General features: G+C 41.2%; 1 protein-coding gene across 2 annotated transcripts in view; it reads left to right on the top strand.

Moving 5' to 3' along the window:
• TOX (thymocyte selection associated high mobility group box) overlaps nucleotides 1-17,530 on the top strand; it is a 269,112-nt gene that overhangs the window by 144,300 nt on the left and 107,282 nt on the right. For both annotated transcript variants that reach the window (XM_031441587.2, XM_010985443.3), the window contains one exon: nucleotides 7,088-7,330. In XM_031441587.2, coding sequence (XP_031297447.2) covers nucleotides 7,088-7,330 — 243 coding nt within the window. The remainder of the gene's footprint in view (nucleotides 1-7,087; nucleotides 7,331-17,530) is intronic.

Genomic DNA, 17,530 nt, shown 5'->3' with positions numbered 1-17,530 from the left:
TTCCAGTCTCATTCAGGCTTTGCATCCTGGTTGTTTAATAATCCAGTAAAAAACAGTCCCCGTAAAGGCTTGCTTTGGGCCCAGGACCCCAAAGTCTATTTTGATCGGTGGGATCAATCTTGCCCTTGACGTTTTCTTAGAGACTGGAGACCTGACCTCACAGTTGGACCTCTTGCTGCGTCGGACTGGCTCGTTTGTCAGTTTCGTGATCCTTCCTTCATCGCTTACTGCATCTCAGCAGAAGTGTCCGCTCTTCTGGCCCTGTTATCAGGGTGAACCCACTTTTAACAGCCCCTGCACCATCCCAGCATTAAGTAATCCCTTTTTTGTTTACACGCTTATCTCTGAGCTTGACAGTTGAACATGCTGTTTATACCTAAGGTTTTTATCTCTTCTAATTCACTTCCTTTATAACAAACTGCCTTACAGTTCTTTGTATCTCAAATCACACTTTGCAGGATGCCCTACACATAGTAGGTACACAATGCATGCTTCAATGGTGAATGAGGCACTCATAGCCTTTTACTTCACACGGGCTACCAAAATGAATGAGCACAAATAAAATAAATGTGGGACGTTCTACCCGAAATTGCATTTTGATAACTGTTGCTTGAAAAATTAGTACATTGTGTGTTTTTAAATGAAGATGATTTATTGCTATTGTCTAACATGTGAAGAAAGACCAAAAAATTGTTTGCAGGATCATTGGTTTGAACACATCAATGGCACTGTTGGACAATTCTTGCTGAGTGTTAGGATGATTTATGTAACAGACCAAAGCTTTCCCTAGTAATACATTATAGTCTCAAGCTATCAACCTTTGTTCATGCAGACACAAAAGAACCTGAAAAATACCTACTTCCGAAGGTACTCTCAAAAGAAATTGGAGATAACACTGATGCTGTTTAAACTCTCTTGAGAGAAATCAGTGCTACATGCAATATCTTAACTTCTGAAAGCATACAGATGAAGTTTATTATTTTTCTAATGAACTTAGTTTACTTTGCTTTTCATTCCGTTGTTTCAATTATGCAACAAGAATTTTGGTAATACAAGACGAAACGTGTTTAAACATTGGCATTTGTCTACCCTGAGAGTTCAGGAATTATGTTACAGATGAAAAATTAAGGCATTTCATATACATTTGATGGCTGTGCTATTTATTTATCTTTCAAATAAAGACCTATATGAGGAACATATTTTACAGTGTTATAACCATAGCCATATTTTTAGTGTGTGCACGATTGCATGAAGCCATCACATAATTTAAAGATACGTACAAGATGATATCTTTTGAATTCTTGTGAGTTATGGGACTTCTTGTCACCACAGGTTGAATGCTCTGTATAATGATTGCAATATGTGGACAAAGACTCACAAATTCAAGGCCCCTCTGGTGGAGAAACTAGATTTCTAAAAGAGAAGAAAAGACAAAATCCAGAAGAGATTTCCCATTCTTTGCTCCCAGTCAGGTTATAGTTAACACTCTAGGCAGTGTGAAAACATAAATCCTCTGTAGTCAAAAGAAAAATCAGCCTAATTAACATCCCATTTCCAGATGTAATAATATAGGATAAGGACAGAAAATAAGAAGAGGCCGTGGTGGAAGGAAATGGGCAGCAGAAGGAGAAAATAACGTCACCAGGACACCCGGGTCACGACTGTGGGAAGCACTGTGATGAGAGGGGAATGCGAGCCTGTCACTGAACAGACGGGGGGGATGAGTGCTTCCAGAAATCAGGGGAGAAGTTTCCTTTCTACCTTCACTGAAATGGGGGTGCAGGCGGAGCGGGACCTGGGGAGGACAATGGCTTTAGTCAAGCGGCTGGAAAGGTCCCCAAAAAAACAAATCAAACCTAATTACCTTCCTAAGCCCATCTCTTGATTCTTGTCACAAAAACGACCCATCTGATCAGCAATTCGATAAGAATCTCCCAGGAAAGACAGTCTTTCTTCGGACACAAGACAGTACCTTAGAAAGTACAGCTTCTGCTGCAGACTTAGCCGCTGAAATCTGAGGTCTCAGATTCATCCGCCTCCCACGTGGGTCTGTAGGATGGGGCCGACTCACCACCGGGGCAGGCCCGCCGCAGGTTCTCTGCAGGAGCCGAGTTCCGCACTTGCCTGAGCTCCTCAGCATCCTTCGCCTGTTCACCGTTTCCCACTACCTTTTCTTATTCTTTAGTTTCAAAAATGCAACTTAGTTCCATTAAAATAAAGGCAAAAGCTATTTATGGGGAGCAATTAAATGAATGCATTATGTATGAATGGCCTGCACTTGGCTTCAGTATGAGGTCTGATCAATGGAAACAGGCTGAGATTCCTTCATAACGAAGTCTAAACCTCTCCTATTCGGTCTATAGTTGTTGGTGTTCTTGGACACGACCCAATCCGTGGCATCTGTCAACCCATTTGACAATAACCGTGGCTAGGCTAAAGCTGCCCTTTATCCAGAACTTTCTATGTGGCAGACATATTGCTAGGCTTCTTACCTATCGTATGTTTTTGCTTTGATGCTTATAAGGACCCCTGAGGGTCAGCGTAAACTGAGGCTCACCAGGAGCGAGAAGCCTGCCCCAGACCCTACACTGATACGTGCTTCAGGGAGCCCGGAGCAGCGCTGACTGCTGGGCTGCAGAGGCACCAGTCTTCCCAGCACGCTCTGTGGCCTTCTCATTTGGCACCGACGAAGCGTTCTGAGCCTCTCAGCCAGTCCAAATCTGTCTCCTCATTAGGGAAAGATGTGGCGCTTTGTAAGCTAAATGTGCAAATGCCAGTGGTAAGGTTTTAAGAAAAATGACTTGAACTAGTCACGGGGTCTATTATTTAGAACCCTAAAAATAGTCTCTTGAGGATGATACTGTTCTGAAATTACTACTCGAAGGCTTCCAACATTCCCCTTGTGGCCTTTGAAAAGTTCATCTATACTCCAGCATCAGCCAAGCTTCATGGGGGTACAGCCCACCCTACTCACCTTCCATGACCTTTGACTCTTGCTCGCTGGACACACACAGGCCCGCAGAGCCTCCGGGTCGGGGGTGGAGCTGGCAACGGCCGATCCCAGCGCCAGCAACAGAATGAGACTTGCCTATGTCTAGGCCCAGTGAGAAGCTTAGGCTTAGAGAGAATCTGGTTGAGCAAGAGTAATATAATTTTGAGTTCTTTGAATCATGGAGATCATGCAGACTGGCTACGGTGTAGAGCAGACCCCTTTGCCTGCTTCTTTGTTTCCAGTTTACCTTCCTTAACATGGTGACGATCCAAGATAAAATTTAATGCATTGACTTGAGTTCCATACCGTTAACCCTAAGTACTTCTCTGCATTTGTGTAGATGGTCACCACTGACTTTTATCATTTCTTGGGGTGGAGGCAGCTATGTGGCTCAGACCGCTGAGAAGATTCTGATCTCTGGATGGGGAGGGGTAAGGCGCTCTCAAGACTGATGGGAAGATGGTACCACCTTGGAAGCTGGCACCTGCTGGGTGCACTGGAACCCAGCCCCACAGATTCTCAGAAGACGTGGACTGACTCCTTGGTCGTCTCTTAGACGAAGACAAAAACAACATAGCTCTGTGTCTCATAGGGATATGCAAGGGTCTTAGGGAGGATCAAATGGTCTTTGGTCTCAACAGAATTGAAGAATGAACCAAGTCTCGGGAATACAGGGCATTTATTCAAGCCCATGGAGTAACAGCAGTAGATCCATAAACCTCATGACTTTGAAGAACCACCTTCGCATTCATTCACTGGTGTATGCATTCATTCAGAGATTCATTTGTTAATTCACTCAACAAACATAGAACGTTGTTTATAACCAGCCAGCTTCATGGGGAATAAGGGAAAATACTAACTCATATCTGATTGTTACCCCAAAACTGCAGGTCATCTCGAAGACATAACTTATAGGGTTAAGTCAGACTTACTCCTGTTAAGTTTTAAGAAACCAAAATCAAGATGTTATGCCATAAAGATCTATGTTGAAGAACTACCCTATTCATTTCCAAATTAAAAAATAATTAGCAATTAGTCTGGCATTGAAGTTGTTGTGAGCTCTGTGACATTTTGACATTTATACAATTACCACGATACTTTTATTTAGTATCAGTTACACTGTAATAGGTTCCTTGCAAAAAAAAAAAACAAAAAACAAAACCTATCTCATGACTTCTAATGTAAAGAACAGAAACTACTAAGTAACCTTCTGTTGTTAAAATTCTTGATCCACATAACTCCCCATTACCGGCTAAGTTGTGGAATCTGTGGTTTCGGTATGTAAGTGCATGGATTAAGTAAATTTAACATGTAATTACATGAAAATAAACCATGTAGCTTAAATTGCAGTCCAATTGTTATCACTGGGTGTAAAGTAATACCAATTAAACCTTCCTTTAAAACACTGCAAATTAAGATTTAACTCCTGGAGAATTTCTAGAATGTAAAGTTACAGTGTACTATAGGCAGAGTATCCCTGAGTGTTTTCAGAGGTTTAATGGCATTTATAAAATTAAAAACATCTTTTTCCTTTATGGCTGGCATTAATTGTACCTTATTCAGGAAAGTTTCAAACAGGCACCAGTTAACTTCTTAAAAGATACAGATCAATAGCTTCAGCCTTTGAAATGTTGACAAACAAATTACGAATGCTTGTGCTCATATAGAGTAAGTATTTGATTTTAATGGGATGGGCATTGGGGTGGAATTTGGGAAGAGGAAAAACTTGATACTAACGCTGTTACTAATTCTTAAATTATGAAATTTTGTTGATCAAAAACAGTTGAGTATTGGCAACTTTGTATCATTCAACTTAATAAAATAATAGCAATTAAACTCCTTTTAGTAGTATCAGCAATAAAAATGCCTTCCTCTTTCGTATATTCATTCCTCAAATGTACTGAGTTGATTGTTTACCAGCTGAGTGAAAGTTATTTAACTTCAGATGCTCAATTTTCTCTTTAGGAAAACAGGGTATTAATAGCTACACAAAGGGGCTATTGTAAGGATTGGATGAAGACAGTTTAGTCAAAGGACTCAATACAGTGCTTTACGCGAATTTAGCGTTAATAAACGTGCTTCCCCCCCCCCCCCATTTTGCATCTTTTATGTTTCTTCTTATATGAATACTTATACCAGGGGCTGATGGTTTAGATCTACAGATTCAAGGTCTAAAATATCTCAGGCAAGCAAGAGTTCAATCAAACTTGCAATCTTGACACAGGGCACTAATACATTTTTCAGACAAGAGATAGATACTGTAAACAGGAAAATTTGGTAACTGATGTTTGAACTTCTAGTGCGGGTGATTTTTTTTTCTTTTAGCAGAACTTCAGCTATTTCAGAAAAATTATCTGCAGAGATGAATCAAATCTTTCCTTCCTACACCCCTAGTCTCTAACCCACACGTGCCTCTACATGACCCAGTCTCAGTGCCAGATGCTCCAAGGAGCTCTTTATTTAATCATGTCTTCTGACAAAACCTCAACAAATATATCAAAACTCGTACAACATTTAGCAAGTGCAACTTGAAGATTTTCTTTCTGTTAGACAAATAGACACCATCTGGAAAAAATAACCCCAGGCGCTTGGAAGCAGGAGTATGGAGCTTATTGGCTGCACACCCCGTGAATACCTTACACTGCTTTCCTTGGCGCCTGCCCTCTGCCTGCTCATTTCAGATCTCGCACAGTCCAGCAGGGCTGCTGTCAGACAAGCGAGTCCTTGTCACCCACGCGCTCAGACTCCAGGAAGAAGCGCTTACTTTGAGAGACAGGCTCATGAGAGTTATCGGGACCCAATTTGTGTCCTTCGTGTTATGACACCTGCTCTCCAAAGACCGCTAAATATCACTGTTTTGATATGAATGGGGAACAATGTTGTAGTATTAGGTTCCTCCTTATATGTTCGGTGTTTACCACATTCCATTTCTACACAGGCGTGGCCTCATATAATCTTTCCTTCCGTCTTTGTTCCCTCCCTTCCCCTTTTATCTAAAAGCTACTTTCTGTAGGCAAATTCATAGAGACAGAAAGTCGAATGGCGGTCACCAGGGGCTGGGGGGAGCAGGTAGAGGGAGCTATTGTTCAGTGGGCGCAGAGTTTCGTTCTGGGGTGATGAAAGAATTCCGAGCATAGACAGTGGTTATGGTTGTACAACAATGTGAATGTACATAGTCCCATGGAACCATACACTTAAAAATGGTTAAAATGGTAAATGTTATATTATGTATATTTTATCAGAATAAAAAAGAATATTACTTAAAGATTTTAAAAAGCAAAAAAAAAAAATTAAAAATCTACTTACTGAAAGAAAAAGCCCACGTTATTTGTTTTACTTATTGACTTTTATTCCTAAATTAGTATTATAATACTATTAGTGTCATTTTTGCCTTTTGAAATTGGCCAAACTGAATTTAAATGATGGCAATGTTATTTATCATGTTTTAGAGGAAAATTAAATAAATGAGAGTAGTCAGAAGTCAGGAAAGCCATGTTATTTTTATTTTGATGACATAATCTTTGTGATAAAAATAGCTTTTAATGGCCTTCTCTTCATATATCAGACTTTCTCTGCAACCACACTTGTGCAACATACTTAAGTGACTTCTTTCCTAATTCTCTTTCTTTGGTCCATTGTGAGCACATGGTTCTTCAAAACCTGAAAGCAATTGCCCCAGAACTTCTGGAATTCATTTTATTACATCTCACGATCTGAGCAGTAGTGAGCCCTATGAAGCATATTTGATCAAACATTAATCTGATAAATTGCCTTCCTGCCCCACAATTCCCATGAAAAAGAAAAAGTTATTGAGCTAGATTAAAACTCTGGAAAATTTTACCGAGGACTTTGAAATCTGGTTGAGTTCAGCTTCTTGGGAACATAAAGCTGCCTGATGGAGGCGCTCTTTATGCGGGAGATGGACAGGCCTTTGAGGTCTTTCCTTCCGTGGGTAACAGTGAAACGGCGGCGGGATAACCTCACCTGCCGAGTCTAGGATGCTGCTGGGAGTATCTGAAGGGGACCTGTGCGTTTGTTCACGACGATGAAGAGAAGGGGTGATAATTTGCAACCATGTTCCTCTTGTCTTTTCAGTCGTACCCTGGGCCAAGCCTGGAAAGTGAAGACTTCAACATTCCACCCATCACCCCTCCGTCCCTCCCCGACCACTCGCTGGTGCACCTGAACGAAGTCGAGCCTGGCTACCACTCTCTCTGTCACCCCATGAACCACAATGGCCTGCTCCCGTTCCACCCGCAAAACATGGACCTCCCCGAAATCACCGTGTCCAACATGCTGGGGCAGGACGGCGCGCTGCTTCCCGGCTCCATCTCCGTGGTAAGCGGGGCTCGCTGATTTGCGCGGGGGAGGGGCCGGCGGAGGGGAAGGGGGGCCGGCGGAGGGCAAGGTCAAATTCAACAGGAGACGCTTTGAATTGTCGTAATGTGGCTCTCTGAAACGAGGAATACATTCTGAGCTATGGCAAAGGTTCTCCATAAGTCCTATAAAATCCTAAAGCAACCTTCCCTCTTATGTTTAAGTAAAGACAAAATCAATTAATTACATACTCGATTAGTCATATTTATAATCCAAAGTACTCAATACCATGGGACACTGAATGCCCGATCATGTGGTCAAACTGTCTTACTTGCTTTAAGATAAAAAGTTATTGGAAAAGGTGCCCCATCTCATCTAGTGCAGGATTCCTCCCCACAAGCAGAGTCCCCCATCTTCTGAACAAGAACTGCCAGGAGAACTCGTTTCTCCCCTATTTTCCACTCTCAAATTCCGCAAATTTACATGATAGGAAAGCAAGAAAACCATTTTCATTGTTTGTTTGGAAGGTGTAACTAGGGTGATCAAAACTTATCCCCGCCAACGTGCTTCAGTCTGCCGGCCTTGTTGTCACTCTGAATCTTCTCATGTTCAGCCCTTCTCAGATTTACCTAGAAAGCCAGCAAAAATTAAATTCCTAGCCCCTACCTAGGGTGTTGAGGGGTCTATAATTTTTAACAGGCGTCCCATACTTAAATGCTGACATCATGAAATCTTTCTCTGTGATTTTTATGTCATCTAAGAACTGAATACTTTGTCTGTGTCTCAAGGAGTCAGAAATATTTTCAGGAGTGTATGGCTGAGGGCGGGGCTTTATACCATGTCATAAAACTTTCTCTCAGGTTGACAGTGACTTCTAATGAGCATCCTTTGGTTTCTGTTCGATCACTTAACAGTCCAGCCATCTGTTGTCCTTTCTGTAAGTCCCTCAACAGGGCTGCCACATTCACAATGAACAAATCAGCTCACGTGCTCATATTACGTTGTTTCTGATTGGAAAGTGTCTCATGTTAGCACTTACTGAAACCACTGGGGGATGTGACTCTAACTTGAGTGACTTCACGAGAAGGTTTTTCTGTTAATCATGAACGTAAAGGGGGAAGAAAAGGAGAGGTACAAGAAACCCTACAGAAGTTTTGGGGAATGAAGCCCAGAGCCTCGCACCTCGGGGCTGGTGGGGTGTAGAATTCTCCCGAGAACTGGCAGCCGGCTGGGAGGCCAAGTGGGGAGGGCTTGTTTCCAGCACCAGTACTGGCAGAAAACTCAGCACCGTTGCCCCAGTTTTTAGATTATGTTCCACCTGTATAGATTATCCTAAGCGTATTAACTATGACTTCATAAAGTAGAAAACAGCCTTTTAAGAAAACACGCTAAATGTGTAAATCTGAATAATGTTGTACTTAAACTACTAACCTTGGAAAGTCACAAGCCTATTCGTCTTCAGGGCCAAGCCTTCAAACTGGTTCACGAGTCAGCAAGGCATCCAGGGCGTGCCTTCTAGGCTCCCCTGTTAATGGAGAAGGGGAGGAAGGATGAACACGGTGTGTACAAAACCACTTCTCCCCTCCATGCTGCCTTGTCTGTGTGTAAAGTTGGGTCATGGGCTGGAGAGTGAGATGCTCAGTTATATTTTTGAGGCATAGCTGTGGTCTCAAAACCCCATTTCCCTTATGTAATTTGCCTTCTTAGCATTCCTAGGACTCTCTCAGTTCACCGTTCACTGTCTGAGAGGGGCTTGTGCCCCTTCAGTATACAAGCATCTGGGATCTCCCCAGATTTGCTGTCCTCGGTAGACGCCATCCTCAGACAGCACGCTCAGGACTGCACCTCATCACAGCCAGGAAACACGCCACGTTCTAGGCCCTTCCTCTCCTGTGCATCCCTCTTTCCCTGTCAGGAGTTTCTGCTCATTCTAATTCTTTGTGCTTTTTCCATGCAACCCCCTGTCAAAAAATAGACTGAGGTATTTTTCCATGAACATGGTATTCCTCTTGGAACGTTTACCACTTTCCAAGGCAGAAGTGCCCTGTTCGGCCTAAGCCGAGTGAGTGGAGCTCCAATTTGCCGTTGTAGTTCTTGGTAAGGTGAGTCTTGAGGGTTTTTTCATGGGATGATGAGCCTTCCCAGTGCCTCCAAACCACATTGTAAGGTGGACGTCTATTTGCCGATGCACAGTTCTGGTCCTGTACATACGAATTTTGGCGAGACTTTAGATCGACTCCAGCACCGTCCAATAGAACTTTCTGTGGTGGTGGCTTTTCTGCTATCCAGTGTCCAACAACAGGAGTCACTGGCTGTTGAGCATTTTGAATGTAGCTAGTGTGACTGAAGGACTAATTTTTATTTAATCACATTTTAATTACTTTATATTTAAGGTAGCCACATGGACCTAGTGGCTATTATACTAGACAGCATAGGTCCAGTTAGTGATGTTGATTTAACATTCAGTCTGTATTAAACCCGTTGTTTAAGCCAGTGGGGTCTTGGAGAAAGTAACTGAAATCTGTTAAGAATTGTTTCAAGGCTTGGATCTCTAGGAGCCACAGTTTGATATACTGAAAAATTGCAGTGCAAAGCTAATAAAGTTGGAAAGGCCAACTTTACTAGAGTCTACTAATTCCTCTGAGAGGCAAGGAGCCTTTTTAATTCGTATTTTGAGCTATCATATGCCTCACTCATTAGCGTGTACATTTTAAATGCTTATCATGCTCTACATGCTTGAAAGGACTCAAATGATTGATAAGATATGGTCACTGTCCTCCAGGAGCTTGTGAACTACAGAAAAAATACAAATAGGTATGAAACAATTTGAGTGAGACATGAAGCGGTTAGAGACCAAGAGAAGGACTAGACTCAGCTTTGCTGTCTATGAACCCAGTGGGAGTTCCTCACTGGAAGAAGTGACAGTAGTCTGGCTTGGATAGTTTATGAAATTTAGTGGAAAAGGTAAGGTGTCCATCAGGGCTTGAAGGATAGTTTTGATTTGGACAAATAGAAAGGAAGGAAAAAGCATACAGGAGAGAGAGTGTTTGAAAATCAGGCTGGCTATTTTAAGCTGGGAGTTTCAACCCAAAGCTTCAAAAACCAAAGGTATGATGAATTCTAAGGAATTCTAAAAATTCTAAGGAATTCTAAGGCTGTTTTCACTCAAGGTAAAAGTGTTATGAAAGCTCCTTCTGACATCTCTCTGGGGGGGTGGCAGTGGTCAGAAACTGAAGTTGTGGAAAGTCTGAGGGTTCTTTTGTCATTCATAACCCGGACAAGGAGCGTTGAGATACACCAGGTGGTGACGGTGAGAACAGAAATATGGGCTGGCAAGCTGTTTCCACATCATTCCCAAATAAGTGGATCTAAAGATGAACAGTCCTTCATGTTGCCACATTTTACATTTAAAAACCAGTAGGGATGATTTTCTTTGTAAGGAACTTTAGGACTGCACCATATTCCTTTCAGGCTTCTTTGTAAAAAGTGGTTAAAACTCTTTCCTAGCAACTATGCTTATGTCTAATGTGGTCATAAAATGTAACAGCCTAGCTGGTAATTGTTTTGCCAGTTGTTGATGTGTATTTATGAGTAGTGCACAATTTAGATCATCAGTGCTCGACACAGACAGGGAAATAGTGGCTCCAGAAATCAGGATACCTAGAAATTACAGTGCTCTTCTGAGCTCTTCTTTCAAGGTCACCTACGATATGGGAACAACTCATAAAAACTAACACTTGTGAAATCTAAATAATGAACTCGAGGTAAATTTTAAAATCCTCTGAGTATAAGCTCCCCCCCCCCCAGCAGATTTACCTCTAGGATCAACTATCTTCAGCTTTGTTTTCTTATTCCGAAAGCTCTTCAAATGTCATTCAATCTGAGCCTTTTGCTGTTAGTGTGGTGCTTGAATCTGTGTGTTAGTATTTTCACATGATGGGATTGTAGAATTTGAATGGATCAAAGAGGTGAAAATATTTTAGTTCTCATTTAGATATTGTATCTATTTTAGAGGCTTTTGTAATGTTTAACGTCTATGCATTATTCTATGTTCTATATGTTGCTGTTTTGTACAATAGATAATCTTCTCTGAGAATTTATTTTATATTTAAATTTTCTTGTATTTTATCCCCACTGGCAACATAGTTTCACTGATTTAAGTGCTTCCAATAAATGTATAATATTTATTGGATGTAAAGAATTCAGTCAGTGATTAGAAATCAATGCCTGAATGAGTATTATTATCCCAATTTTATGAATGAAAATTGAGGTTCAGGGTAGTTAAGTGACTTGCTCAGTGGCTCAGCCAGTGAGTACCCCAGCTTTCTTATCCGAAAAACAAGGATAATGGTGGTCCTTACCTATGGAGTGAAATGAATATTTAACATTTGCTTAGACCACTGGTTGGCACATAGGAAGCATTATTATATAAGTTTGTTAGATAAAATATGAAAAGCAAGCCTGCATGTGGATGACTCTTTTGGAGAAGTTAAAAATGCATTAGCAAGAAGATCTTTCAAAAGAGTTATTTATACTTAAATCCTTAATCTTCTTCACATCTGTCCAAAAAAAAAAAAAAGCAATAAGCCTGCTAGTCACCAAAGAAATCTTTACCTTCTCCTGAGCATCCTTATACACCATTGTGATTAAAACTGACGTCTCTGGGCCACGACTGCCTCAGTTCAAATCTTGGCCCAGCCACGTACCAGCTGTGTGAGGTTAAGCAACTTACATAACCCTTCTGTGCCTGTTTTCTTACCTATGAAATGAGTATAGTAAGACATTCAGTCCCACAACGTTGTGAGCACTAAAGCAGTTAATATCTGTAAAGCAGCACCTGTCGCACAGTGGGTACTAGATAGTCAGCGGGAATCCCTTTCTGACAAACAGGTCACCAGAGTGAAATGTCAAGACTGCCTTCTGAAATGCGCCGTAAACGTCCACAGGGATGAAACATTCTTAGGGTGACATTCTTTTCTTCCCAAATTTCCCACCACTTCCTTTTTGTGTTTTCTTGCCTGTGCCATTTTACGTGTTAGTAGTCAGTCAGGACTCCTGAAAAACGTTAAGATTTCTGGCACTCGAAAAAAGATTCCATTTTCTTAAAGTCCCTATTTTTCCAAGACCCGGCTATAAAACAGGATGGGATTTCTATTAGTATATACTGTCAAACAAGTGCCAACTAGTTCTGATTCTCTAGGTCCAAGTTAAACAGCCATTCATGACCCAATATGCAAGAGTCCCATTTTTCTCAAAGTCCCTTTGAGTTATTTTGAGAGTGGGTACTTGACTAGCCTGTGCTTTTCCAAGAGTGGAGTCGGGTTCGAAGAGCATTGGAGAAGAACCCTGCCTTGGATCAGCTTGCTGACCATGGGCACTTCACTGTCCCCTGCCTGGAACCAGTGGGGTTGGGCTGGATCAGGGGGAGCCGGAGCCGGGGGAGCCCAGGGGGATCTAGGAATCGGCCAGAGTGGTGTTGCTCTGATTCACCTCACTCGTTCACTTTTCCTATAAAAGTGCCCTTGCACGTAGGATTCTCCCACCCCCAGGAAGATGGAAAACCACAAGACTAGTCAATCTCTGAGATCCTTCCCAGGGCTGCCATTTTCCTCTGATTCATTTTCTCGCGACCACACAACTGTGATCCAGAGTCACGACTCGCACAACTTGTCAGTTTAGTCACTTAGTCATTTTTCCCACCATCCCTTGGGCTTTCTCAGTGTTTCACCTGTCCCCCTGCCCCAACGCCTAATGAGTTCTTAAGATATTTGAACCTGTTGAATAGAACATTCTTTTGAGTGGAAGCTGTTTTCCTGCCATTAAGAAAGTGACATTGTTTTCATGTTGTTCAGAAGAAACTACAGAGCTATTTGGGGAGAAAGATAGGATAAGAAAATCTTCGTTTTAAATATTCACAGTTTAAGAAAAATCCTTGGATTCCTACAAACTGAAGTCGAGAGCCTCCCCCTTCCCTCCCCGCCCTGGCACACTCTCTGCTGGGTTTCACCCTGAACTGGGGAAGGGAAAATGCAACCTTGTATAAAGTCATCCAAGGCCCGCCCGCCTGGCCGATATGTGGCGATCGCTTGTTCTTTGTGCGGGCAACAGAAGCCCTTTCATACAAAGAAAAACCGTGCGAAGTTTCAGAATGGCCTTGCCGAAAGGATTCGTTTAGAACCTGCGCTTTTTGTAGACTGCGGGTCCTAATGACACATTATCGAAAATTTACAATGAAAGAAAGCAACAAAGGAGAATTTCAATTTCTTTGAATGCTTCAAATTTCCAGTTCTGGAGTTTAAAATGGAAAAAGGTGTTAAAAGGCAATACAATTGGGGAGTTTATTTCCCAAAAGCCTTCTTTTTTCCCAGGCAACAAAAGCAAGCAGAATGTATATACTCGGATTTATTGTCATTTGTTGCTTTCAGTCACAGCACACTTTGCATTCAAAGGCCGCTGTAGGACTGTTTTGACAAGTGTCACTTCGGTAGGTCCTGTGCAGGACACACGGAACTGGGGCAAGAGTGTTCCTCTGGGTCCGTGGGGAGTGCGTACATCAAGGAAGTCAGATGTATTACAGCAGCATGAATTGCTAATATGTCACCATTATGGAAAGGACCACTGGCATATTGAATAATGTAGCTTTCAAAGCCAAGCAGAAAATGTAATTACAGACAATTTGATTGCTGTTTTTAAAATAAATATTTTCAAAATCTGGAGATATTTTATTTCGTGTAATGCAAAAACTATGTAACAGTGTATCCGAGCTAAGTATCTCTTAGGACACGAAGGAGCTGATGATGTCAGCCACGTTTAGATATGAAATAATAGAAGCATTTGTTTAAAATGGAATGGCTGTCACCCTGGTTTGTTTCTTTCTTTCAAAAATAAGAGGGGAAAGCAGTGAAAAGAACCGGTTTGCCCACTTTGACAGAAGAAAAAAGATGAAGAATGATTATTTAGTGTTATGCCACAATTCATCAAATGTTTAGCAATTACAGCTACTTTTTCCACAAATTACCCTTTTTTGAATTCTGCGGCACATAAGAGCAGTGTATTAAACCACTGTAATACTGTGAAAAACTGGGCTGCTTTTTTTGGTGCTTATTTTTGACCATATATAATAAAAGTGTGTGGTTTAGGGTGTTTTTTTAATGTCAAATTCCTAATAAGGCTAAAAATAAGCATCGTTTGTGGTTAGCTGCTAAACTCTACTTCAGCCCTTTCTTCGCTCTAAACAGACTGCTTTGAATGTAGTATTGGTCAGTCATTCAGTGGACTCAGTATGCTAATGATTTGGGACTATCTTTTAGTGCTATAATAAAATATTGTTCCAAACTAGAGTTCTCCTTAATAGTGTTCGGGAAAGGAGCCAATTTAAAAATAACACTTTTCCTTCTTATGCCAAGTGTGAAAACTCAAGATTTGCTTTGTATGTGGGACTTGCTGTGCTTTTTATTTCAGTCCTGGAGTTCACATGGATGTGTGTCTCGTCCGCGCACGGGAGACGTTACAAGGCTGTAAGACCGGTTATATAATATACTGTAAGCAAACGTGGGGAGTGATGCAACCCAGGCTCCTCATTCCAGGCAGAAGTAAACCTAAACCAGCCAAGATATGTGGTTTTCTACCTACGAGCCAAGATCCCACAACTTTCCGTGGTCGTCTGTTTGTGTTTAATTAACCTTGTAACGTTAAGTTAAATTGCAGTAGGAGATTTAGATTCCTTCCAGGAAGTTCCTTATTAAAGTTAAACTAAAGTATCTTCCTGCAGTTTCACTCTCCTCGGTCTGCTTCAGAGGTCGGAGTGCTTCGAGAACAGCAGATTCAAGTGTGTGCCGTGCATCAGGTCCGTCCTGCCCTTGTGTTTTTCTACCTGGGCCAAACAACCTCAGTTCCTCTAACATTTCCTCACAGGTCATAGTTTTCAACTTTTAAATCAAATTCACTTCTTCTTTTTTTTGTTTTTTGTTTTTAATTTGTGATAGTAAGGAATGCCAACCACAATGGGAGGCAGAGCTCCAGACAGAGCCTGAGGTGGCAGATTAATTTCTGAATTTTTCAAATAATTCTCCACCCCCACATGGACATTTTATGATAGGCTCTTTAATAGCATCATTGATTGCTGCTGACATATTTAATTTTTGACCCATCGATCACTCCCACGGCATGTGTCCCTTGCTGCATGGGTATCTAGCCAGCAATTCCCCGTCTTGTTTCTGCGTAACTCATTTCTCATCCTCAAGGCAAACATCTGGGAAGGACATCATGGTGTTATTCTTCAAGGCATCTTTTTTTTCTGGCTGGGTATCCATTATTTAAATAGCCCTTGGCAAACACAGAGAGGGAAAGAAAATATAGTTATGTGCTCCTAATTGCCCTTGGACAAACAGCTTCTAAGTAGACCCTTAAGTAAGACTCCCCAGGCCCTGGCGATGAGGTTTCAGTCACTAGCTATCCCCTCCAAATTGTTAATAAAATGTTTCCTAAGGTGTTGAGGGGGAGTTTGGGGAAAGCAGCATAGAACCTGGATGAAAAAGAGGAGGAAGCAGGAAGAATGAAGAGCAGGTGCGAACAGAAGCCCGTTAGGAGACAGCTGGTACACCTGGGGGCTCTGTGGGCCGGGGGCTTCACACCCACTCTCTATGCCTTCTTGTCATTAACACTCAGAACCTGCCCTGCCCGCCCCGCCCCACCCCACCCCACCCCACCGCGAAAAGGAAATTCTGTTCCCTCTCACTCTGCCTGGTAAGCTCTTTACAGAAGAGAGGACCTAGACACCATGAGGCTTACTTGGTTTCATTGGTGAAAATTCCACGTGGAAACCATTGATAACAATGTTTTAAGTCGTGCCCGGCAGGTAGTAGGACCTTGATGACTATTTCTGGTCCAATGAATGAACCCATTTTTCCCCACCGGGACCCTCAATCCTCTCCCCCACACAGGTACAGCATCATTATTGCTTTTCTGGCTGACACTTCTAAGTTGAATAGTCTTCTAAAATAGTACAAATATTCTGGATTTTTAAAAAGTACAATATCACATGTCATGGAGTCTACATGCGTCAAGTCTGCTCTAATATTTTCAATTTAGCTAAATGAATCTGAGCCCTGAACTTATATCTAATTTTGCAGTCTTAACACTTAATCAACATATTACTAATTTTTTCTAACCCTTTCCTCTATTAAATTGATACGTTTGACAGTTAATTACAAGGTGTAGTTGATCTTTTTTAGATGAATAGTTTTATTTTCTGAGTAGAGCTATATTTACAGAGGAAAATGATCAGGAAAATTACAAGATGTCTAAAGGAATGTGCTTTTGCCTAGTCCCCCAAAATCTTGGGGGCAGAAGGAGCAGTGTAGAGAATTAATGTCTATTACAGACTGGCCCGTATGACCAGTGTTGATTTTTTTTTTTTTAATCACAGAGTGATTCAGTCTTTGACTTGCTGTTGGCTTGATTTGTGCAAGTAGATTATCAGCATTAAAATGTTGCCTTGTGAGTCCATTTAGTTGTGGGGTCACAGGAGAATTAGTCTAAAATGCTTTTTAGGAGAACAATAAAGCAGTCTCACTTCAAGACACCGCTTCCTTCATTATTCATTAACTGTTCTTATCTAAAGCATATGGGAACACTTTAAGAGCAGGTTTTTGTTTTTTTTTTCCATTTCAGTTTTTTCCAGTTTGAAAGTTATGAGTTCTCTTATGTGGATAAGCAAAGCCTACGGGAACATGTTTGTCTTTTTATATTAGTCATTTATATACATTTCTCTGCCAGAAGCAACGCACGCCCCACTGGAGAAAAGGTATGAGGTACTGCAGGGTCTTTGACTGTTTGGTGCAATCATTAAAATATTAGATTCTACTTTCCCTTTTTTTTGGATTATTTAAAATATTGCATATGCCGTAATAATCCAGAGAACAGTTCTTTTTTTAATTCACCTAATAAATATATTTAACATACATATATATATATATATATATATATATATATATATATATATATATATAACAAAATTGATGGTTGAACTTGTCTGAATTTCATGGCGTGTACTAATTCCCCAGGGAAATCTAAGTACTGTTTGTCAGAAGGAGATTAAACTCCTTTTTATCATAGTTCAGGATAATAATTCTATTTTTGATAGGCAAAAAAATTCCTCAAAAGTTTTACATTTGGAAAGTATTATTCTTTACCTTTTAAGGAATTTTGGCTTTTTAAGGA

This window comes from Camelus dromedarius, chromosome 30 (genome assembly GCF_036321535.1).
Source record: "Camelus dromedarius isolate mCamDro1 chromosome 30, mCamDro1.pat, whole genome shotgun sequence".
In the NCBI taxonomy this organism is placed as follows: domain Eukaryota; kingdom Metazoa; phylum Chordata; class Mammalia; order Artiodactyla; family Camelidae; genus Camelus; species Camelus dromedarius.
Note: the sequence above shows the minus strand (reverse complement) of the source record. Positions and strands in the feature narration are given on the sequence as shown.